Consider the following 21891-nt stretch of genomic DNA (forward strand, 5'->3'; position numbering starts at 1 on the left):
ATGTGAATCAATTTATGTCACATTTGATTTGGAGTCATTTGTTGTTTTATGGATAATTACACTCAGCTATGAATTTATGCTTGAAATGTTTACATTTTGATTTATATGAATTACTTTGGAAATTAGTCTGAGTGAAAATCATGATTTAAAAAATTTATTATAAGGAATTCCATGATGGCTTCTATGTTCCTTCTGACTGGCATTTTCAAGACTTTAATATAGGGGTTCTCTTTGTGGCTCAGTGGGTTAAGGACTTGATGTTATCTCTGTGGATGTGGATTCAATCCCTGGCCTGGCTCAGCGGGTTAACAATCCAACGTTGCTGCAAGCTGTGGTGTAGGTCACAGATGTGGCTCAGATCTGGCATGGCTGTGGCTGTGGCTGTGGCCTCAGCTGCAGCTCTGATTCAGCCCCTAGCCTGGAAACTTCCATATGCTGCAGATGTGGCTGTAAAAATTACAAAAAAAAAAAAAAAAAAAAAGGTTTTAACATGGAGTACAAGATCAGAAATTCTTCACTGGCTTTCTCATCATTCTAGTCAAAGATATAAAAATCTCACAGTGTTTGAGTGGCTGGGAATGGATTGATCCTGAGTTGGCTATTTTTTACCCACTATGCCACTTCTCTATTAGTTTATTTTCTTTCTTGAAGACTCCAGGGTACTAGTAGGGGCTAAAGCTGTGAGTAATGAAGTAATAGCTCCAAGCACAGGGAAGATAAAAAGTTTTAGTTGTTTACATCATCTTTAGTTGATTGGTAATAATTTCTACTGAGGAGAAGTTTATCCTGCCAATAGAAGTCCTGCAAACAGCAAAGCCAGCCAACACAAGGCTATGCTAGATTATTGATATCTCTCTTTTTTTTTTGATCCTTTTAGGGCCTTGTGGAAGTTCCCAAGCCAGGGGTCAAATTGGATCTGTAGCTGCCAACTACACCATAGTTTATGGCGATGCCGGATCCCCGACCCACTGAGCGAGGCCAGGGACTGAACCCACGTCCTCATGGATACTAGTTGGGTTCATTACTGCTGAGCCATGATGGGAATTCTGATTATTGATATCTTGATATCTGTGTTGGGCATGGGAAGGAGAAGGTGCTTCCCCTGTGTGATGAAGCTACCATGGCAAAATTCCACAGAAGAGCAATAGTAAAATATGATTCTCTTCAGGGCTCATCATTAACATTGACCATCAAGAGATTCCATTGCAGAGAAAGCCTGGAAGGGCAGCTGGGATCCATTTTTTCTTTGTTGTGCTCAGATTATGTCAGATAAGTGGCAGGCGTATCATGTTTATATCAACATGGAGAATACATCCTCCTTTAGTTAAACTGAATGTGTAATTGTGAAAGAAATACCAGCTCACATTTCTCCTCAACCAAATGAAATGTTACTAAATCTTTTTCTTCTGTTCAAGAAATTTACTAAGAAAGAGCGTCTGGGTAAAGAAACCCTTTTGAATTTTGATAAGGAAGAACTCAAAGCAGGGTGGATTTCCACTTTCCAAAATGTCTTTTCACAGTTTTGTTGGCTTGTACAGATATCCTGAGAATACATGGTTTCCACATGAAGAAAAAAGGCAAGGATGGGAAATGGTCTGTTAGAGCATAACTGATTTGCACGGTGACATGAGGGTTGTGAAATGCTGAGAAGCAGCTGAATCACACAAGCAGGCACAGACAGGCTTTGTTTCCACTGCAGAATCAAATTAAGTCCCATGTGGCTAAAAGTCAGTTAGCTTACAAGCTCCCTTGTAGAACCTGGCTAACTTTCTACTTCTCTTTCCAAATCCTCCTCCTGGTTCTGCTGACTCTGTGTATGCCCATATCAGTGATCAGAGCAAGCTGTGGACCAAAGGATTCTGAGGATCTGACTTGGCCCTACTTTGGGATCAAGAAAATGGAGTTCTCAAGATGTATTAGGTTTCCCTTAGGGTGTTGTCAAGAAAATGTTGGTTGCCTCTGGACTGAAATTTTATAACACAGGTGAGACAATTACTATCATTTTATTTGGTGGAGGTAAAAGACCCATTATTATTTATGAAGTCATGTTTGATTCAGAATCCTGATTTTCTTTACTATTGTTCTGTGTAGGTTTTGTTTCTTTTGTTTTATTTATTTATTTATTTATTTGTCTTTTCCATCTCTGTTCATCTGTATCCTTTTCTCTTTTCCCTCCCCTCCACCTTCTTTAAGTCAAAAATCAGAGTAATATTTTCCATGGAATGTCTACATACTTGATGTTTCCTGACACCAAGAGAAGAAAATGCAAGAGCAAAATTAGAATGTAAATAAAACACAAATTACACTCTTTAAAAAATAATTTTATTGAAATAATTGATTTATATTTATATTTTTATTTTTATAATTTTTTCCTATAGCTGATTTACTGTGTTCTCTCAATTTTCTACTGAACAGCAAAGTGACATGGTCACACATACATGTATACATTCTTTTTTCTCACATTACTGTGCTCCATCACATGTGACCAGACATAGTTCCCAGTGCTATACAGCAGGGTCCCATTGCTTATCCATTACGAAGGCAATAGTTTGCATCTATTAACCCTAAATTCCCAGTCCCTCCCAGTCCCTACCCCTCCCTCTTGGCAACCACAAGTCTGTTCTCCATGTCCATAATTTTCTTTTCTGTGGAAAGGTTCATTTGTGCCTTATATCAGATTCCAGATATAAATGAAATCATATGGTATTTGTCTTTCTCTTTCTGACTTACTTCACTTAGTATGAGAGTCTCTAGTTCCATCCACGTTGCTGCAAATGGCATTATGTAGTTCTTTTTATGGCTGAGTAGTATTCCATTGTGTATATATACCACATGTTCTTAATCCATTCATCTGTCAGTAGACATTTAGGTTGTTTCCATGTCTTGGCTATTGTGAATAGAGCTGCAATGAACATGCGGGTACATGAGTCTTTTTTAAGGAAAGTTTTGGCTGGATATATGCCCAAGAGTGGGATTGCTGGGTCATATGGTAGTTCTATATATAGTTTTCTAAGGTACCTCCATACTGTTTTCCATATTTACATTCCCACCAACAGTGCAGGAAGGTTCTCTTTTCTCCACACCCTCTCCAGCATTTGTTATTTGTGGGCTTATTAATGATGGCCATTGTGACTTGTGTGGGGTGCTACCTCCTAGTAGTTTTGATTTGCATTTCTCTAACAATCAGGGATATTGAGCATTTTTTCCTGTGCTTGTTGGCCATCTGTCTATCTTCTTTGGATAAATGTCTATTTAGGTCTTTTGCCCATTTTTCCATTGAACTGTTGGCTTTTTTGCTGTTGAGTTCTGTAAGTTGTTTGTATATTTTAGAGATTAAACCCCTGTCAGTTGCATCATTTGAAACTATTTTCTCCCATTCTGTAAGTTGTCTTTTTTTTTTTTTTTATGGTTTCCTTTGCTGTGCAAAAGCTTGTCAGTTTGATTAGGTCCCATTGGTTTATTTTTGCTTTTATTTCTGTTGCTTTGGGAGACTGACCTAGGAAACATTTGTAAGGTTGATGTCAGAGAATGTTTTGCCTGTGTTCTCTTCCAGGAGTTTGATGGTGTACTTGTCTTATATTTAGGTCTTTAAGCCATTTTGAGTTTATTTTTGTGCATGGTGTGAGGGTGTGTTCCAGTTTCATTGATTTATGTGTGGCTTTCCAGTTTTCCCAGCATCACTTGCTGAAAAGACTGTCTTTTCCTCATTTTATATTCTTGCCTCCTTTGTTGAAGATTAATTGACTGTAGGTGTCTGGGTTTATTTCTGGTTCTCTATTCTGCTCCATTGGTCTATCTGTCTGTTTTGGTACCAGTACCACACTGTCTTGATGACTGTGGCTCTGTAATATTGCCTGAAGTCTGGGAGAGTTATGCCTCCTGCTTGGTTTTTGTTCCTCAGGATTGCTTTGGTAATTCTGCATCTTTTGTGGTTCCATGTAAATTTTTGGAGTGTTTGTTCTAGTTCTGTGAAAAATGTCCTGGGTAATTTGATAGGGATTGCATTGAGTCTGTAGATTACTTTGTATGTCCATATTCACAATATTAATTTTTCCAACCCAGGAGCATGGAATATCTTTCCATTTGTTTGAATCCTCTTTAATTTCCTTGATTAAGGTTTTATAGATCTCAGCATATAAGTCTTTCACCTCCTTGGTCAGGTGTATTCCCAGGTATTTGATTTTTGGGGGTGCAATTTTGAAAGGTATTGCATTTTTGTATTCCTTTTCTAATATTTCATTGTTAGTATATAGAAATGTGACTGATTTCTGAGTGTTAATCTTATATCATGCTACCTTTCTGAATTTGTTGATTAGTTCAAGTAGTTCTGTGTGGAGTTCTTAGGGTTTTCTATGTGTAGTATCATGTCATCTGCATACAGTGACAGTGAAATATAATTGATTTATAATGTGTTAGTTTCTGCTGTACAGCAAAGTGATTCAATCATATATGTGTATATATATATGTATACTTACATTATATAATATTTGTTTTCATATTCTTTTCCATTATAGTTTATTACAGGATATTGAACATAGTTCCCTGTACTATGCAGTAGTACCTTGTTGTTTCTCCATTCTGTATAGAATAGTTGCATCTGCTAATACCAGAATACTCTTTTTTTGTTTCTTTCTTTGGCTATGCCCATGGCATGTGGAAATTCTCAGGCCAGGGACCCAACCTGTGCCTCTGCAGTGACCCAAGCTGCTGCATTTGGATTCTTAACCCATTGTGCCATAGCAAGAACTCCTGGAAATTGTTCCTCTGTGCTCTTCGCCTCCCATCAGTGTTGCTTCAGGTTGTTTCTGAAATATTAGAATTCAGTCTTTTACTACTACTGCCTGTATTAGGACTATAAGGAAGAAAAAGAGAAAATTCAAGTATCAATAAAACATTATTTGGCTTTTACTGAATCTAATTCTGTTGATTTTACCCAGGACAAAGTCCTGCTAATCTGTTTTTCTTGAGACAGGCTTTACTCTCTTATTCCTTTTATATATTTTGTAATCTTAACATTACCTTTATATAGCACTTTTTCATTTAGAAAATATTTCCACATGGATTCTTTCATTTGGTCTGATGGGGAAACTGGAAGACTCAGAATGAAGAGCCCCATTTTTGAAAAAGGAAATGGATGGATGTTCATGAAAATCAAGGTTATAACCTAGACCCTGAGATTCAGGTCCTCACTTCTCACACCATTGTGGCACAGGAAGCTAGAGAAATAGATTTCCTTTTCTTTCTGTCTTGTCTCTTCCTGGGAGATGAACATTAGAATCTTGGTCGTTGACCTTATTTCCTGATTAAGGACTTACTATGAGAACAGCCATTGCCACATATACCATTAGGTAAGAGGTTACAATATTTAGCTGATTAGTGACCAAATGAAATTAATAGGCAAGCTTAAAGAATGAAGTGGTTATTAACAGTGTAAAGTCCAGTCATGAGTAGCAAAATAAACCCCAAATAACAGTGGGTTAATCAGGAAAGAAGTTTACATACTCTGCGTGGTAACTTACAGGTACCCAGGCTCCTAGCTCACGGCTGTGGTAGCCCATGGTGTAGTTTTGTGTCTTATGTACAACATGGCATCCTCAGTCTGGGCAGCAAGATGGGGAGAAGCATAAAGATAAACCCATGAATAAAAAAGAAATTCTCACCTTCATGAGGGAGATGACAATGAAGTGTAAGTAAGTAATGTATTATTTCAGGTGGGTATAAGTGCTCAGGAAAATGATGCTGGGGGGAAGAGTGTCATAATTTCAATGCAGTGGTAGGTGTGGCCACAGGGCGAAGGTTATAATGGATGGAAAACTTGGAAGGGGTGAGCTGGAAAGAGGGATCTCTAGGGGAAGAGTGTTTGTGCCAGAGGGAACAGCAAATGGGAAGGTTTGGGGTAGGGGTGAGAAGGGATGGTTGATCTTGATTTGTTTGCGGAAAAAAAATGTAAAGATGCTAGCGTGGCTGGAGCAGAGTGAGCAAAGGAAAGACAAACAGGAGATGAGATGAGAGAGGGAACGGGAAGCGATTCCATAGCACCTTATATACCATCATGAAAGCTCAGTTTTTACTCTGAAATGAGAAGCCATTGGAGGTTAGGGGCACAGAAGTGATATGATATAAATAACATTTAGTAGGAGCCTTGGTTGCCGTGCTGAGAAATGCCTAAAGCAGAGGCAAGAGGAGAAGCAGGGAGGTCAAGTAGGATGCTTCTGTAGTCACCCAGTAGAGTTGGTGGTGGCTTGGACCAGGGTGACAGCAGTGGAAATAATGCTAAAGGTTAAAGGTATAAATGTGGGACTTATTAGCATGTGGATTTGGTACAGGTTTTGAAAACAAGCATTAAATTTATATTGTGCACAAACAAATTACTACAAACTTAGTGGTTTAAACTAACACAAATTTATTGTCTCCCAGTTTTCACTGGTCAGAGTCCAGGTGTGACTTACCTGGGTTTTCTGCCTCAAATTGTCATCAGATTGTAATCATGGTGTCCATGCGGGTTCATACTTTTTTTTTTTAACATATATAATGATTTTTAGTTTTTTTCCATTATAGCTGGTTTACAGTGTTCTGTCAATTTTCTACTGTACAGCATTGTGACCCAGTTACACATACATGTATTCATTCCTTTTTCTCATGTTATTATGCTCCATGATAAGTCACCAGACATATTTGGAGACTTGAGTTAGGAGGAATCCTCTCTTGATCTCACTTAGGCTGGTGGCAGAATTCATTTCCTTGTGACAGTAGAACTCATGGAAGCTTGCTTCTTCAAGTTCAGTAATAGAGCCTCTAGTCCCAGTTGGCCAAGAGAATCTTCTATATCATGTAGCATAGTCACAAGAATGACATTCCATCATCTTTGTTTTATTTTGTTGGTTGGACCTGTCCTAAGTTCCGCTGTCACTCAAGGGGAAGAAACTTCTGGATACCAGGAGGCTGGAATTATTGTCTACCACAGTGAACAATCAGGATTTTTGTTTGTTTGTTTAAATGTAGAGCCTGAGGAGTTCTCATTGTGACTCAGGGGTTTAAGGACCTGACATTGTCTTTGTGAGGATGCAGGTTCCATCCCTGGCTTTGCCAGTGGGTTAAGGATATGGTGTTGCCTCAAGTTGTGGCGTAGTTTGCAGAAGGGGCTCAGATCCGGTGTTGCCATGACGGTGGTGTAGGCTGGCAGCTGCAGCTCTGATTTGACCCCTAGCCTGGGAACTTCCCTAGGCTATTGGTGTGGCCATAAAAAGAAAAAAGATGGAGAGTGTAAAACCAAAAAGTGAACAAAAGCAAAGCTGGAGTTGCATTAGCTGAGATAAGGAAGACCCAAGGAAGGGAGACCAAGTGCTCGATTTTGGCTCATTAAGTGTGAGCTGCCCATTACAACCCACAGGGGGATGTCAGATAAACAGCTGCATATGTGATCTAGAGTTGATGGAGGAGGTTAAAGGTATAAATGTGGGACTTATTAGCATGTGAATGAGGGTAGACGAGGTTGCTATGGAGTGAGGGTGGGCAAAACACAGCTCCCAGGATAGGACTCTGTGTTCCCCAATAAGAAAAGGGCAGGATTCTAGGAAGAAGCAGCAAAGAAGAAGGGAATTCAGAAGAATGAGTGTGTAGGGGCCTTGTACCTTTTACAGATGGGTTTCATTCACTTAAATCTCAGAAAGCCAAGTTTCTTTCTTTCTTTCTTTTTTAAAGTATAGTTGATTGACAATATTGTGTCAATTTCTACAAGTCACCCCCATCATACTAAGTTTCTTCTCTTACCTCTGGGTTTTGTGAGACACCTCTCCACCCTGGGGCTTCTCTTCTCTCTGAATACACTGCTGTTTTGAATGGTTTTAGATGCCAGATATAAATGCAAACAAGTCATGAAAGGTCAACAACCATATTTGCATCCTTTCCCAAACAAGCCAATCTAATTCAGCCAGAGAATGAGCAACACAGTCCCTGGGAGGGTGTGACTGTTTTATTTGGGGGCCAACACCGTAAAAAGTAGGCTGCTCTGTGAAGCATGCAGCTCCCCCCTCAGGTGTCAGGTGACATATATCACCCACTACCTCAAAAGTGGAAGGTTTCAAACAGTGACAAGAGAGTGAGCCCTCCATTAATGTATTGGTGGTGGACAGTGGAGACCTTTTTGTCTCCACCTCTGACAGATATTTATTTCACTATCCATGTACAGAAATCATTAAAATCATTAAAAAGCAAGTCCTTTCTATGGGCACAATTAACCACCATTGGTTCATCTAATCATACCTTGGAATTAAAGATAAATTGCAATACTTTGTGGGGGTGTTGTTTTTTTTTTTGCATTACCTTTTAATTTGGATAAAATAATTTGTGTTCTTACAGGATGCAGGGAAGTATTCAGGAAATTCTAAGTGGTTAAGATAAAAGAAAAAAACTCTGCAAATTCAGCACTTTCTATGTAATCAGCATTATAGTGTACCCATGTATGTACCTTAGCTGTGTCATTAGCTGTATATATTGAAGCTACATTACTCGATTGCTACATCTAAACAAAAGCCTAAGGGAGTTCCCTGGTGGCATAGCAGTTAAGGGCTTAGTATTGCCACTGCTGTGGCTTGGGTTTGATCCCTGGCCTGGGAACTTCTGCATGCCATACATACAGCCAAAAAAGTATATATCTTTTCTCCAGTTTCCATTCAAATGTTTCTTAGGTCTCTTCATTTCTTTGAAAAGTCAGCATTATGCCCCTGTGAGAAATTATTAAGCCTGTTCTTCCTGTGGGTAGCATGGGTTTAGAATTAATCATATTTTCAAACAGTGGGCAGATAATCCTATCAGTTCTCTTACACAGATTTGGTTATAGTCATCATTTATCAAGTGAGGAAACTAGCAGAGAGTTCAACTCTTTCAGAAAGCAGAGGAGCAAACTCTGCATGTGGTGGCGAGGCGGGCGCCTGGAGGACCACACAACTGACATAACCCCGTTGAGTCCTGAAGCAGGAGTTCCCGCAGGAGAATGAAATCGTTGCTTTGCCTTTCAGATGGGCCTGGAGGTCAAGTTCATTTATTTGTTTTTAATTTAGCTGAAATTATAGGCTGGTTGAAAGATTCCTTTGTCAGCGGGGGTCTGTTGAAAGAGCCACATAAATCTTTTGGTTTCTCTCTCCCTTTCCTCCAATCCCTTGTCCCATTTGCAGGATTGAAAAAAGCACTTGGGAGGCACATTAATCTTGCTGGCGATGTCAGGAGTGATCAGCGAGTTTTATTAAAAGCTCCGGGACTGCCTGAAAGGCCTCCTTGTCTGAGTTTGAAACGAAAGGGACGTGTTAAGATCTGGGGGCACATTGTCAGGACCCCTTGCCCTGCCCCTTGGACTATGAACTGACATCCTCAGAGGAAGCACAGAAGCCCTCCTTTGTTGCAGAGGTTTCACTGGTGGATGGAAAGGAGTTGGCCTCTGTCGGCATGAGCTCCCTCAGCCAGGGTGGGCTCCGTGCCCTGCTGCTGCTGCTGCTGCTGCTGCTCCCAGACGGGGCCAGCCCCTCCCTCGTCAGTGTTAACCGTGGGGTCCAGGTGATGAAAGGCAGCTCTGCCTTCCTGTCTCAAGATGACCTGAAGTTTGCCATCCCCGAAGAGAAAGATACCTGCAAAGTGGAAGTTGTGATGAATGAGCCAATCACCCAGAGGGTTGGGAAACTCACTCCACAGGTGGGTCATAGGCAAAATTTTCAGTTTAGTGGTGTGTATGTGAGTGTGTGAGAATGTGAGGGAGTGACAGAGGGAAAGAGGGAAAGAGAAGGAGAAAGGGAGAGAAAGAGAGGAGAGAGAGGGAGAAGGTTTTTCTTCAACCTACCAGAGGTGGATGTTGTCAGATGTTCAGTTTTGAAATGTTGCAGTTGCAGTTGCAATTGGCGTGTGTAATATCACAGTTTTTCTGTGTAAACTGAAACTTGTTTAAAATTTTTTTATTGATGTATAATTGTCATAGAACCTCAGTTTCAGGTGTACAAGGTAATAATTTGGTATTGGTCAAATGTCTTGGCTGACTGTGGATTATGACCTTGAAACCAACAGGAGTGACTCCTATTTATGTAAATACCTGTGAAGGAAGGCCAGTTCAAACTAACGTGGATATACGCATTTTTTAAAATTAATAATGAATCAATTGACAAGTCTTTTCAATTTATCCTCTGTTACTGAGGAGAACTTGGGTAAATCTTACCAGCTACTTGAACTTACAGAGCAGCTAACCATCCAAGGAAAGGCATAAGATAGGGAAATTTCACATCTCATTTTAGGAACATCGCCACACTTTGAGAAACAGTGAGGGAGAGAAGGGGAGTGAGGAGAAAGGGAGAGATTGAGAATGCAAACAGGGCCAGCTTCCAAAGGTTGGAGTGGTGAGTCTCCTGTGTGGTATGATCAGTCTTTTTTTTTTTTTTTTGTCTTTTCTAGGGCCACACCTGTGGCATATGGAGGTTCCCAGGCTAGGGGTCCAATTGGAGCTGTGGCTGCTGGCCTACACCACAACCACAGCACTGCGGGATCTGAGCTGTGTCTGTGACCTACACCGTAGCTCAGGGCAACATTGGATCCTTAACCCATTGAGCAAGGCCAGGGTTCGAACCTGAGTCCTCATGGATGCTAGTCCGATTCGTTTCTGCTGAGCCACGATGGGAATGCCTGATCAGTCTTTATGAGACTATTCCTGTCCCAAATTTTCTCACCTGGGGCCAGTCAGATTGCTTTTGGATGAGATGTCTGTGTTTTGGGACATTCTTAGGGCATACTTGTGACTGCAGAATAGCAGAGGTAAAACATGAAAACATTTTTATCTGTTACTATCCCTTGAACATTCCCTTGAGTAAGGGAGGAGGGATGGAAAAGAGATATGAAGATACTTTAAATTTTCACTGTTCTTCAAAAATGTCTGCACATATTTTTTCTTCTTTTAATCAAAACCTTGTCATTTAAGGGTATTCCGTACTCAATTCTTGGGCAGAATGAAGAGTTACCCTCTAATCTGTTTTTTTTTTTTTTTGTCTTTTTGTCTTTTTGTCTTTTTGCCATTTCTTGAGCCGCTCCTGCGGCATATGGAGGTTCCCAGTCCAATTGGAGCTGCAGCTGCCGGCCTACGCCAGAGCCACAGCAACGCAGCATCCGAGCCATGTCTTCAACCTACACCACAGCTCACGGCAATGCCAGATCCTTAACCCACTGAGTGAGGCCAGGGATAGAACCCTCAACCTCATGGTTCCTAGTCGGATTCGTTAACCACTGAGCCACTATGGGAACTCCCTCTGCTGAGTTTTTTAAAAGTTTGTATTATCATATATTTGCTCAAAGTAGGAGTTTCTCTATACAGTAGAAAATTGCTTCTGGTCTTACTACTTGTTCCTGCTGTGATTTAATTTTCCTCTTGATGCAAACGTTTATGAGAATATTCAAGGCTGGATGAGGCTGTGCTTCTGGCAAAATACATTATTTCCATTTGCTGAACTGTGAGCATTAATGTTCTTTTCTATTTGGCTAAAGAAATATATTTCATCATCTTATTCAAAAGTGGTACTAGATGTCATAAAGACATACTAAAGAGATTTAGATAGATACTAACTCAAATTGACATCTCTAGACCTTCCATTTACCTCCCTTACAGTTAGAGTCCAATTCTGAAACACATCAGAATTCTATGGCTGGGGGGCGGATGGCTCTCATGTTGGAAGTCGGAAATATTCCTCATGTGATTGTGTCTAAACGTCCCCCTTCAGTTTCCCATGAGATTTTCTTTTGTCAATCAATATACTGCTGATGGACATCTAAAAATATCCGTGTGTGCTAATGGCCCCAGGGCACATTTATATTCCTAAGTGTGTGGTAATTGCAACATCTCCCCATTTTCTCCCACTATAACTTGTAGTGGAAAGTGTGTTTGATTGGCACCTATGACTTAGCTAAGGAGAAAGGAAAGCCCTGGGGTAGCTCATATCTGGAGCCCAGATTCACTAAATGTGATGAGTAAGTGATGTGAATAAACTCAGCAGCAGGCCGTGGAGACCTAACTGCAGGGACTGGGGCCAAAAGCAAACTCTTGGAGATTTGGGGAGCAGCAAAATAGAACCCTAATCATAGATGATTGGGGTCCCTGATAAAGCAGGCACCCAGGGCTTTCTGATATATGTGGGTACCTTATAAATACCAACATGCTGATAATTTGATAACCCTTCTAATCAATATATCTTTTAATTGTTTAACATTTATTTAGAAGTTAGGCTGCATATTTGTGAGGGAGGAAAATAGGAAAATTCCTCCTGGTAGCACACTGGGATAACCTGTGGTCCAGCTTATGCTTTGGCCCCAAGGGTGCAAAACCAGAGCCATGTTATTCACCGGATTCTCTGTCCTTAGAAGGCATTTTGGGGAGAATCTACTGTTACTTAAGTCAGCCTCTGAGAGCAATCCTCACCCCATCCCAAATAGCCTATGACTTCTAAAAACATATAATAGCACCTTCTATGAAAGTAATAAAATGTCATCATTTTGAGTGGTATATTAATGGTCCTCACCATTTGTCCAGCTCTGAGGCATCAGAGAGCAAAAAAGGGTCAACGTGACTAGAAGTAAGAAAAACTCCTATTTGGTCACAAGGGTCAAGGGTTGTAATAGATCTCTAAGTCGTCTTCCTTTCAAACTTTCTCTGATTTTAGGGCAAAAACTCCGCAACTGGAAAAAAATGTCAAACAGAAACAACAAACCTGTCTGATTTAGGAAAGTCTGCATTGCAAAGGAAAAGGGCAAGGCTCCGCATAGCCCCCAAAGCTCCCCCAAGGTGCTGTGGCTCATTAAAAGACAGTGTTTGGTGCAGGTCTAACCAGAATTAAATCTGACACCTCAGACAGATTTATATCATCTAAAGTAAATATGTGAGTTAAGTCTTCTAAAACTTATTCTGCGGAATTATAAATTAAAATGTGGAATTTCATCACCTTTTTGTCAAATATTACAACTTCGTACCATAAAGAAATATGTATATCCAGAGAATTTTATTTTTCAAGTCACCAGGTGATCTTCCTATTTTTTTTTGAATTTTTAAAATTCAAATAGTTGATTTGCAATGTTGTGCCAATTTCTGCTATACAGCAGAGTGACCCAGTCATACATACATATACATTATTTTTCTCATATTTTCTTCCATCACGTGCTATCCTGAGAGATTGGATGTAGCTCCCTTATTTTTTTTTTACTGTGATAATTTTAACAAAAGCAAGATTGCTAAGTAGAAACTGCTTTTTTGGAACATATGCCTGTTTTTAACTGGGCTGATGGAGTCTTTCTCAGGAATCTATTTCTTATGGAGTTTTGGAAATTAAGCACATGCACAGATGAACAGCCACAAAAACACACACATGGCCTACCCAATACTCTTTAATAGAGCTTACGAGTAAGTTGAGAACAGGCTTATGAGGGCCCATTCCTAGTGAGATGACTGTATTAACAACACCCTGCTGCGTAATGAACAGTTTCATGTGATTTGCACAGAAAATGTTTTGTTTAACATCTGTTCAATTAGTGTTTTCATTTCATTACCGAAGTTTGTCTTAGGACCAACAGGTTCATTTTCCTATTGGATATTTGGAAAGGGATTTCTCTTGGCGCACACCAGTACCTTCTGTCTAGATAACCCTCTCGATATAGTCAATTAGATAAGGTCGATGGCAATATGTTTTCCTCGTGTTTTAGGACAAGACTTCCCACACACAGTGCTTCTTGCACCTGTCCCAAAGCAAGACATTTCCTGGGTGGAAAAGCACCCTCGTTTAGCACCGAGCTTGCTCTTTTGAATAAGAAGTATAGCAGTAAGAACATACCTTGAGTTTGAACACCAGTTTACTGTCATTAAAGTGAGTAATGACTTAGGAATGTGTGACAATTTAATTATAAATTGTAATTGAAAAGCAGTTGAAGTGGAAAAAGCAAAGCTAGACAGTAATTAGAAGAGGATTTAGCTCTCCTTTGTTTTAGTTAGTAAATTTATGGACTATTATGGTTGTCGCCTTTTATAAAAGGAAAACATATTACGAAACATAAAACAGATGTTTCTTTTAACAAAGCAGATTGTCTCTTTATTACTGTGACTATTTGTCAATGATATGGGGAAGGTCTTTCCTTTATCTCCTGCCTTGTTGTCAATTAAAAAGAGGAGCCCAAGATGTCTGTGGGAAAAGATCACTTGTATTAGTGAAAAGGTCTTCTTGGAGAGAATTATGTTGTCTGTAAATATTTGAGGCTGTAACAAGGTACAGGCTAAATACCATGAGCTCAAGAGTGATGGTATGTGAATACCTCAAGGGTATTTCTTAGAGCTCTACCAAGTCAGATTGGGCAGAGTGAGGGTCATGACTGTGAGAAGAGGAAATTCTTTTAAAAACCATGGCTCCCAGAATATAACAGTTGGCAGTTTTCTTTTCTTTTTCTTTTTTTGCCTTTGTCATTTCAGGGCCACACCTGTGGCATATGGAGGTTCCCAGGCTAGGGGTGGAATCAGAGCTATAGCTGCTGACCTAAGTCACAGCCACAGCAATGTCAGATCCAAGCTTCGTCTGCAACCTACACCCAGTTCATGGCAACATAGGATCCTTAACCCACTGAGTGAGGCCAGGGAACAAACCCATGTCCCCATGGATACTAGTCGGGTTCGTTTAACCACTGAGTTCTGACAGGAACTCTGGCAGTTTTCTTAATAGTTCTATGTGAGGTGACAGTTAATTGTAATTTTGTTTGAATAGAGAAAATTGCCTCAAGATTGCCATTTGTTTCATTGTCTTTTCTGCTGATACATAACTAAGAAAAGCAGTCTTTTGCAAGTAATAAGACATCACTGTGGGTCATATTTGGTTCTGCTCTACCATAGTGGTACATAGTGTCTGTAGTGAGTGGCTTTATTTTTAAATATAAAAAAATACTATTTGAGGAGTTCCTGTCACAGCTCAGCAGAAACTAATCTAATTAGTGTCCTTGAGAACGCATATTCGATCCCTGGCCTTGCTCATGGGTTAAGGATCCAGTGTTGCTGTGAGTTGTGTAGGCCATCAGCTACAGCTCCAATTTGATCGCTAGCCTGGGAACCTCCATATGCCATGGGTGAGGCCCTAAAAAGTTAAAAAAAAATACTCTTTGGAAAAGAAAGCAATAAAAGAAGAAAAAAAAATACACAGCTGATACAGCATGTGTGTATGTTGGGGCAGTGCATGCCTTTCCCTGCAAACACTCAGGCAGACCTCTGTAACTCAATTGCCGTGAACCCCTGAAGGATGTGGGTAAATAATATCTTTAAAAATGGAACCATAATTTTAATTTATGCACTGTAATTTATACACTGTAAAAAAGATAATTGTTTAGAGATAATCACTGCTTGATTATCTGTTTGATCTGCTTGGATTTTTGTAATGTATATTTTCTTAAAACAAGACACAGCTAAGCAGGATGGTGATGGCCATGAGGTGGGTAGAGGTGGTGTTTAAAACACACACACACGCACACACTGCTAACGGACTATGATTTCTCCACACAATACTTAATTGGTGGAAAAATTAACAAGTGCCCCAATTTTCTCACAGATATTTATCTATTTCTTCATGTGAACTAGGTCTTTGACTGCCATTTCCTTCCCAATGAAGTAAAGTACACTCACAATGGCTGCCCAATTCTCGATGAAGATGCAGTGAAGCTTAGACTTTACAGGTAAGCAGCATAGGAGCACTGTTTGTTCTTTGCCAGATATCCATTCTGTGTACTTCTTTTTCTTTGGATAGGTATCATCACAATGGGAGTTACTAGATTTCACACAAATAAGTAATTTAGGAGTAGGAACTTGAGACTTGAGTGGGTGAGGCAAGAATTGTAGCAACTTTTCAGTTACTGTTTTCCTTGGGTCTTTTTTATGGCAAATTATCACCTCTATCCTGTCTCCCTTTAGAGCTCTTGTATAGGTATCTCTGTTGATCCAACTCGCCACTTATGATACAAAAAAATGGAGATTAAAAGCTAAAAAATTTTAATGAGACTTAGGAAAATTTTGATTCCAAAAGTGAATGGACTTCATCTTTTTGATTATCAACTGCTTGGTTATAAGAAGAGTAATATCTTCTATTTTTAGACATATTAAATTTAAAAAAGATTTAAAAAGTCAACTATAGAGGTGAACACAGTGACCACCTGACCCAGCAGTTAGTTCTACTCCTAGATGTATACACAAGATAAATCAAAACATGTGTTTACACAAATATTTGTATACAGATGTTCACTGCAATATTTTTCATAAGTGCCAAAAAGTTGAAACAATCTAATTGATGAATGCATAAGCAAGACATAGTATATCCATACAAGGAAATGTTATTTAGTAATAAAAAGGAATGAAGTACTGATACATGCAACAACATGGATGAGCCTTGAAAACGTTATGCTAAGTGAGATAAGAGAGACACAAAAGGTCCTATATTGCATAATTTCACTTATATGAGGTGTCCAAAAAAGGCAAATCCATAAAGACAGAAAGTTGATTAGCAGTTGCCAGTAGTTGTGGGAGGGTGTGAATGGGGAGTGACTGATAATAGGTATGGAGATTTTTTTTTGGAGGGGGTGCTGATGAAAGTATTCTGAAATTAGAGTCATAATGGTTGCATAACCTTGTGAATATACTGGAAACCACTGAGCTATAAACTTGAAAAATGTAACTTTTAGGGTATGTGAATTATATCTAAATAAAATGTTCATTTAAAAATTAAGCTACTGGGAGTTACTGTTGTGGCTTAGTGGGTTAAGATCCTGACATAGTACCTGAGAGGATGAGGGTTCAATCCCTGGCCTTGCTCAGTGGGTTAAGGATCCAGCATTGCTGCAAGCTGTGGTGTAGGTCATAGATGCAGCTCAGATCCAGCACTGCAGTTCCTGACTTGTAGTCCAGGAACTTCCATATGCCACAGGTGTGGCTGAAAAAAAGAAAAAAAAATTAAGCTGCTGGTTTTGGTATTGCTCTTTTCCTAGAAGCAACTAAGAGTTTGCTGTAAGTGGCATAGACCTTATATAGGTTTTTTTTTTTTAAACTTGATTTTTGTTGCTTTTATGAGTATTTGGCTAAAATACCTCCGCATGAATTTCCCTTAAGCACTAGACTAATACTAGTCTAGAGTTTTATATCAGACACTGAATCATCCTATGAACACTTAAGATCACCTACTATAGGTCAGGCTCCTGCTTGGCACAGAAAACACAAAGATGAGGATACATGGATGCTTGATGCTCATAGTCTGCTGCAATAAATGGGGAGATAATAGTGATGCAGAACCGCAAGTGCCGAAAAAGTGGCATGAACACAGTGCTGGCTCAGAAAGTAAAATGGCACTATGGATTCCTTGGGAAGCTATGTGATCAGCATCCAGGGCTATTTGCTCTTCCTAAGATTTTAAAGTTAAAAAACAAATTAGCTTCAGAGAGCTTACCTGGAAGGACAGGATAAGCTGGTACATTCTGGCCATTTCCATGTCTTCTTGAGTTTCTAGGGGGTGGGAAGGGTAGAGAAACACACATGAAGTGCTGAGTTATAGGACCTGTCAATTTTCTTGGTCTTGAAGGTCAAAAATAGAATAGTCAGAGGAGTTGGAGGCAGAAAATCAGGGAGAAGTTTTACTCCCCTCTTACCTCATCTTCAGGGCTCTTGGCAAGCTACTTGACCTCTCTCTGGGTCAGTTTCCTCATCTATAAAATGAGATAACAATGCCTATCATAGATTGCTGTGAAGATTACATGATACACTTTGTAAAGAGTTTAGCATATGCCTGGGACATAATGAAAACATATTAACTAAAAGCTGCATTATTGATGCACACTCATCACTCAATAATTTTTTCCCTTTAATAAAGAGTGACAGCCCATCTCTACTAGTCTCTGCAGATATTCTAAGAACAGAGTCACTAAGGGAAAAGAAGGAAAATCATCGCATACTTTTTACATGTCATGCACTGAGCTCAGCCCCCAACTAGACTGTAAATGACCACCCATGCAGTGGCACTTCTGAAGTTTAACAAGGCCTTGATGCTTAAGGAACCCTTCACTCCTGAACTAAAAGTCAGTTCATAAATTATACATGCTGGATACTCTTATATTGCACTTGTGTTCAAGGTGAGACAGTCACTGAATACCAGCATCAAAGCATCGAAGATGGCTTTGATAGCAGGTGTTGAAAGAGGGGTCATTGGAGAGGGAAGTGACAGCAAAAGGAGTTGCCTCCAAGATAAAGAGAAGAGGGGGAAATGCACAGAGAGGTTGAAAGTCAAGTATAAAATACAATCCAAACTCTACCTGATGGACAGATTTCATAAAAGCCAATCTTTAAGCTTTGAGCCAAGAGCACGAGTGTCAGAAGAATTTGAGCACCAATAATATTGCCTTTGCTCTGTTCTGTGCACAGATTGACTGAGACAGACACCTTCATGGAAACTTTTATCCTGCGCGTCTATCTCCTAGAACCGGACTGTAACATCATCCTTATGAGTGACAATGTATTGGAGGTGTCTGAATTCTATGGCCTGTCCCGAGCCATTGATAAGAACCTGCTCAGATTTGATTACCACAGGATGGCTAGCCTGGAATGTACCATCAGGCTGGATCCTGTGGAAACTCGACTGCCAGCCCATGGCCAGATGGTATTGGTGGAGCCCCAATTGGAAGAGCCTCGTGGAGATCAGCCGCACAGTTTTTTCCCTAAGTCTCGTATGATATGTCTTAATACTTAACCTGGATGTTACTAAAACAGAAATCTATAAATGGTCATCTTCCACCATGACAAAGAGTTTTACTTATAATCTGTAGATGGATGAAAAATGTAAGCTAGTGGTTAAGAGTGCAGTCTTTGGAATCAGGAAACCTTGCGCTTGAAAACTGCCTCTGCTGTTTGTTTCCTGTGTGATTTTGGGCGAGTTACTTAAATTGTCTGAGCCTCTGTAAAATGGGCAAGGATGGTGGCTGTTCCATCGGGTTGGGTAAGAATGGGAGTGGATGAGATCTGATGCACACAAAGTGTGTACACAGCGTCCAGCTTGTAGCATGTGCTCAATAACTATCAGCTGTCATTAATCGTAGGTTAGCAATGGCAGTGGTAACAGAGCAGTTGGTGGATGTATTAAGTAGTATTAGACTATGAGAAGGGTTGAGGAGCTGGTGGGCAGCAGCCATGTTTTAAATCAGGAAGAGTTGATAGATCATACTCCCTCTGTTATTCATTTAATCGCTATACTTTTGGCACCTCCTATATGCATAATATTGTTTTAGGCGCTGTGAAAAGACCAAGAAGTACAAGAAGGAAATAGCAGTCATAGTATTACCTTGAAAATGGACAGAAATTTGTAGCTAAAGTACACTTGCACATGAGTCATCTCATTTAGTCTTCATAGCCTTCTGGGTATGAAGGCTGTTTTGCACATCAGGGAAATGTGCAAAAGGCCACTAAAAAAAATAGGTGACCTCTAAGTATCATATACTATGCTAGAGAGAAAAATGAAATGGGCCAGAGACTGGAAGATATGTATCAGAGAGATGGTTATGGTTTTCTGTGGGAGAGAGCAGGTTGGTTTGGGTGGTCAATGGATATTTGAAGAAAAGTTTAGTAAAAAGACTAAGTGGGCCTGGAAAAGTATGTAGCATTCAAGTGTGTGACAAGCACTATGGAAGTGAATTTCAGTGAGTAAAGGAGTCTAGCAGAGCTTGCATGATGGCACCATAGACACAGATGCTATAACGGAAGACGAGCTAGATTATGGAAGGCCCACAGTGAGTCTATTGCTCAGAGATGTTCCAGCACCAGAAAGCACATTTTATGTATTTTTTTATCTCAGTAACTTTTGTTGGGTAAGGACCTGATGGGACAAGTGGTCAACTCTTCAGTAGAGGAAATGACAGGTTTTCAGAATAAAGACAACCCAATCTGTGAATGATTAGAGGGGACACTTGAATATTCTAGGGGCAGTGGGAAGAAATAAGTATCCATGGGAGGAAAGATGGGTTTTTAAATTTTACAATTATGTACAAGTGACTCTCTTAATTCAGTGCTGTACATTTTAGAGCTGGGAACAGAACTGAAGTGTCCAGGAGGCAGGTGTACCATGGGACTGAAGAAAGTAGGAAGTCTCAAAGTGAGCTGTGAGGAGTTCCTGCTGCTGGGGCTTCGATATCAGCATCTGAATCCCCCCTCTCCCAACATTGATTACATCTCCATCCGACTGGACCTCACAGACAGCAGGAGTAAGATCATGTACAAGGTAGCGTCTGTGGAGTTATGTGTCTGTGTCCTTAGCTGATTCTCAACAAGAGAACCAGTTCCATGGCAGGTGTTGGTGGGTGGGGGGAAGTTCTCATGCTGGCTCTATGCCAGGGAGTGTTCCTTTTGGTTGTGGGTAAAACAGCTCAGTGACTCATTGGAATTGCAGGCTTGATCTGCCAATAAGTGCTTAAAACAGTAGCTTTTGCACATAACACCAGATATAATTTCATTTCTCTGGCTCTCTTCTAGCTCTACCATCACTAAAGCAATTTAGAAAGGACTAGAATCAGGTCACGTGCTAACCTTCTCTCCTTCCCCTCAGTATTCTTCAGCTTCTCATTTCTGCTTTTGTAACATGTTTGATGCTTCTTTAACTTCTTTTCAACTTTACAGGAATCACAGCCAACTGAGTAAGGCCACAGCAACTGGGAGAAAGGGAGACCTCAGCCTCTTTTATGGTTATAGCAAAGTATATCAGTTTCATTCTTCCAGACTTGGACTTGGAGGACTGTGTTGTCAAGGAGGCAGCGCCCACAGATTCCCCCATCATCTTCCAATCTCTCAAATTCTGCCCTTTCTTCCTCTTGATCTCTTCACATTGAAATGATGGCAGAAAGTGAAATCGGTGCAATGAAAGATTTGACATTCTGCTCTACTAAATCACATCCTCTATAATGTGTTTATTTGGGAGCTGGGGTGACTGTGAACCCACTGATACCACTCAGATTTTGTGCAGATTTAAGAAGATCCAAAATGACATTTGTGAAAGACCTCCATCTTTCAAAGGTTGACTTCTCACTAGGATTTCTCCTAAGAGTCTTCTTAGGATTTCTCCCAATCCAATGTTGAACTGTTACCACAGGGATGAATAAAACAAGAAATGCTGAGGTAATGATGAATAGGATCATAGAATTTTATAATTGAAATTTGGAAAGGTTGTGAGGTAGTCTGGTCAAATTGATCAGGTAAATCACCTGGGCAGCTTTGAAAGGATACATTGAGTCTAATGTGAAGACTTAAAGAGGATGACATTGGGCTGGGGTTGCCTGGGTTCAAAAGTTAACTTGCTGTGTGATTTGGACTTCATGCCTCATTTAAAAAAAGCTTAAAATGGCTATGATAATACCTACTTCTTAAGAGTAATTTACCTGTGAAATTGGATTGTTATGATCATTATACAACTATGGATGTGATAAAATCATTTGAGTAATAAAATGAAATTAAAAAAAAGAGTAATCAAAAGGATTAAATGAGATAATGCTTATAAAACACTTGGCATGAAGTTTGGTATGTATTTTGCTACTTAAGCCACTCAGTAAAAAACTGGTCATCAGCCAGGTTTGTAAATAATCCGTGTACCCCAGACCCCTTACTTTAATAGTGGTGGCCAGAAAAGTCACATACCTTGACCTATCCATGGCTGAGTCAAGACTAAACTCTCGGTTTCCTAACGACTAGTACATGTCTTCTGTATGCTTTGACATGAAACTCCCTTCACTTTCAATGCTTTCTTATCTCCAAATATATATATATATATGCCTGTACTATTTTTCTTCCTAATTTATTTTTCTTCTTTTTCCTCTCTACATTGATTTAGGGCTTGT

At 39.9% G+C, this 21891-nt stretch overlaps 1 protein-coding gene across 11 annotated transcripts in view; it reads left to right on the plus strand.

Moving 5' to 3' along the window:
• Positions 1–21891, plus strand: part of FREM1 (FRAS1 related extracellular matrix 1) — a 268715-nt gene that overhangs the window by 95759 nt on the left and 151065 nt on the right. For 8 of the 11 annotated variants that reach the window (XM_021063564.1, XM_021063514.1, XM_021063573.1 and 5 more), the window contains 4 exons: positions 9174–9684; positions 15620–15714; positions 18440–18741; positions 20089–20285. In XM_021063564.1, the coding sequence (XP_020919223.1) occupies positions 9442–9684; positions 15620–15714; positions 18440–18741; positions 20089–20285 (837 nt within the window). In that variant the 5' untranslated portion in view covers positions 9174–9441. Of the gene's footprint in view, positions 1–1829; positions 1984–5028; positions 5687–9173; positions 9685–15619; positions 15715–18439; positions 18742–20088; positions 20286–21891 lie in introns of those variants that run through there. The other 3 variants (XM_021063521.1, XM_021063553.1, XM_021063580.1) reach the window with 3 other exon arrangements.

The sequence above is a fragment of the Sus scrofa genome, chromosome 1, assembly GCF_000003025.6.
Source record: "Sus scrofa isolate TJ Tabasco breed Duroc chromosome 1, Sscrofa11.1, whole genome shotgun sequence".
NCBI lineage: Eukaryota > Metazoa > Chordata > Mammalia > Artiodactyla > Suidae > Sus > Sus scrofa.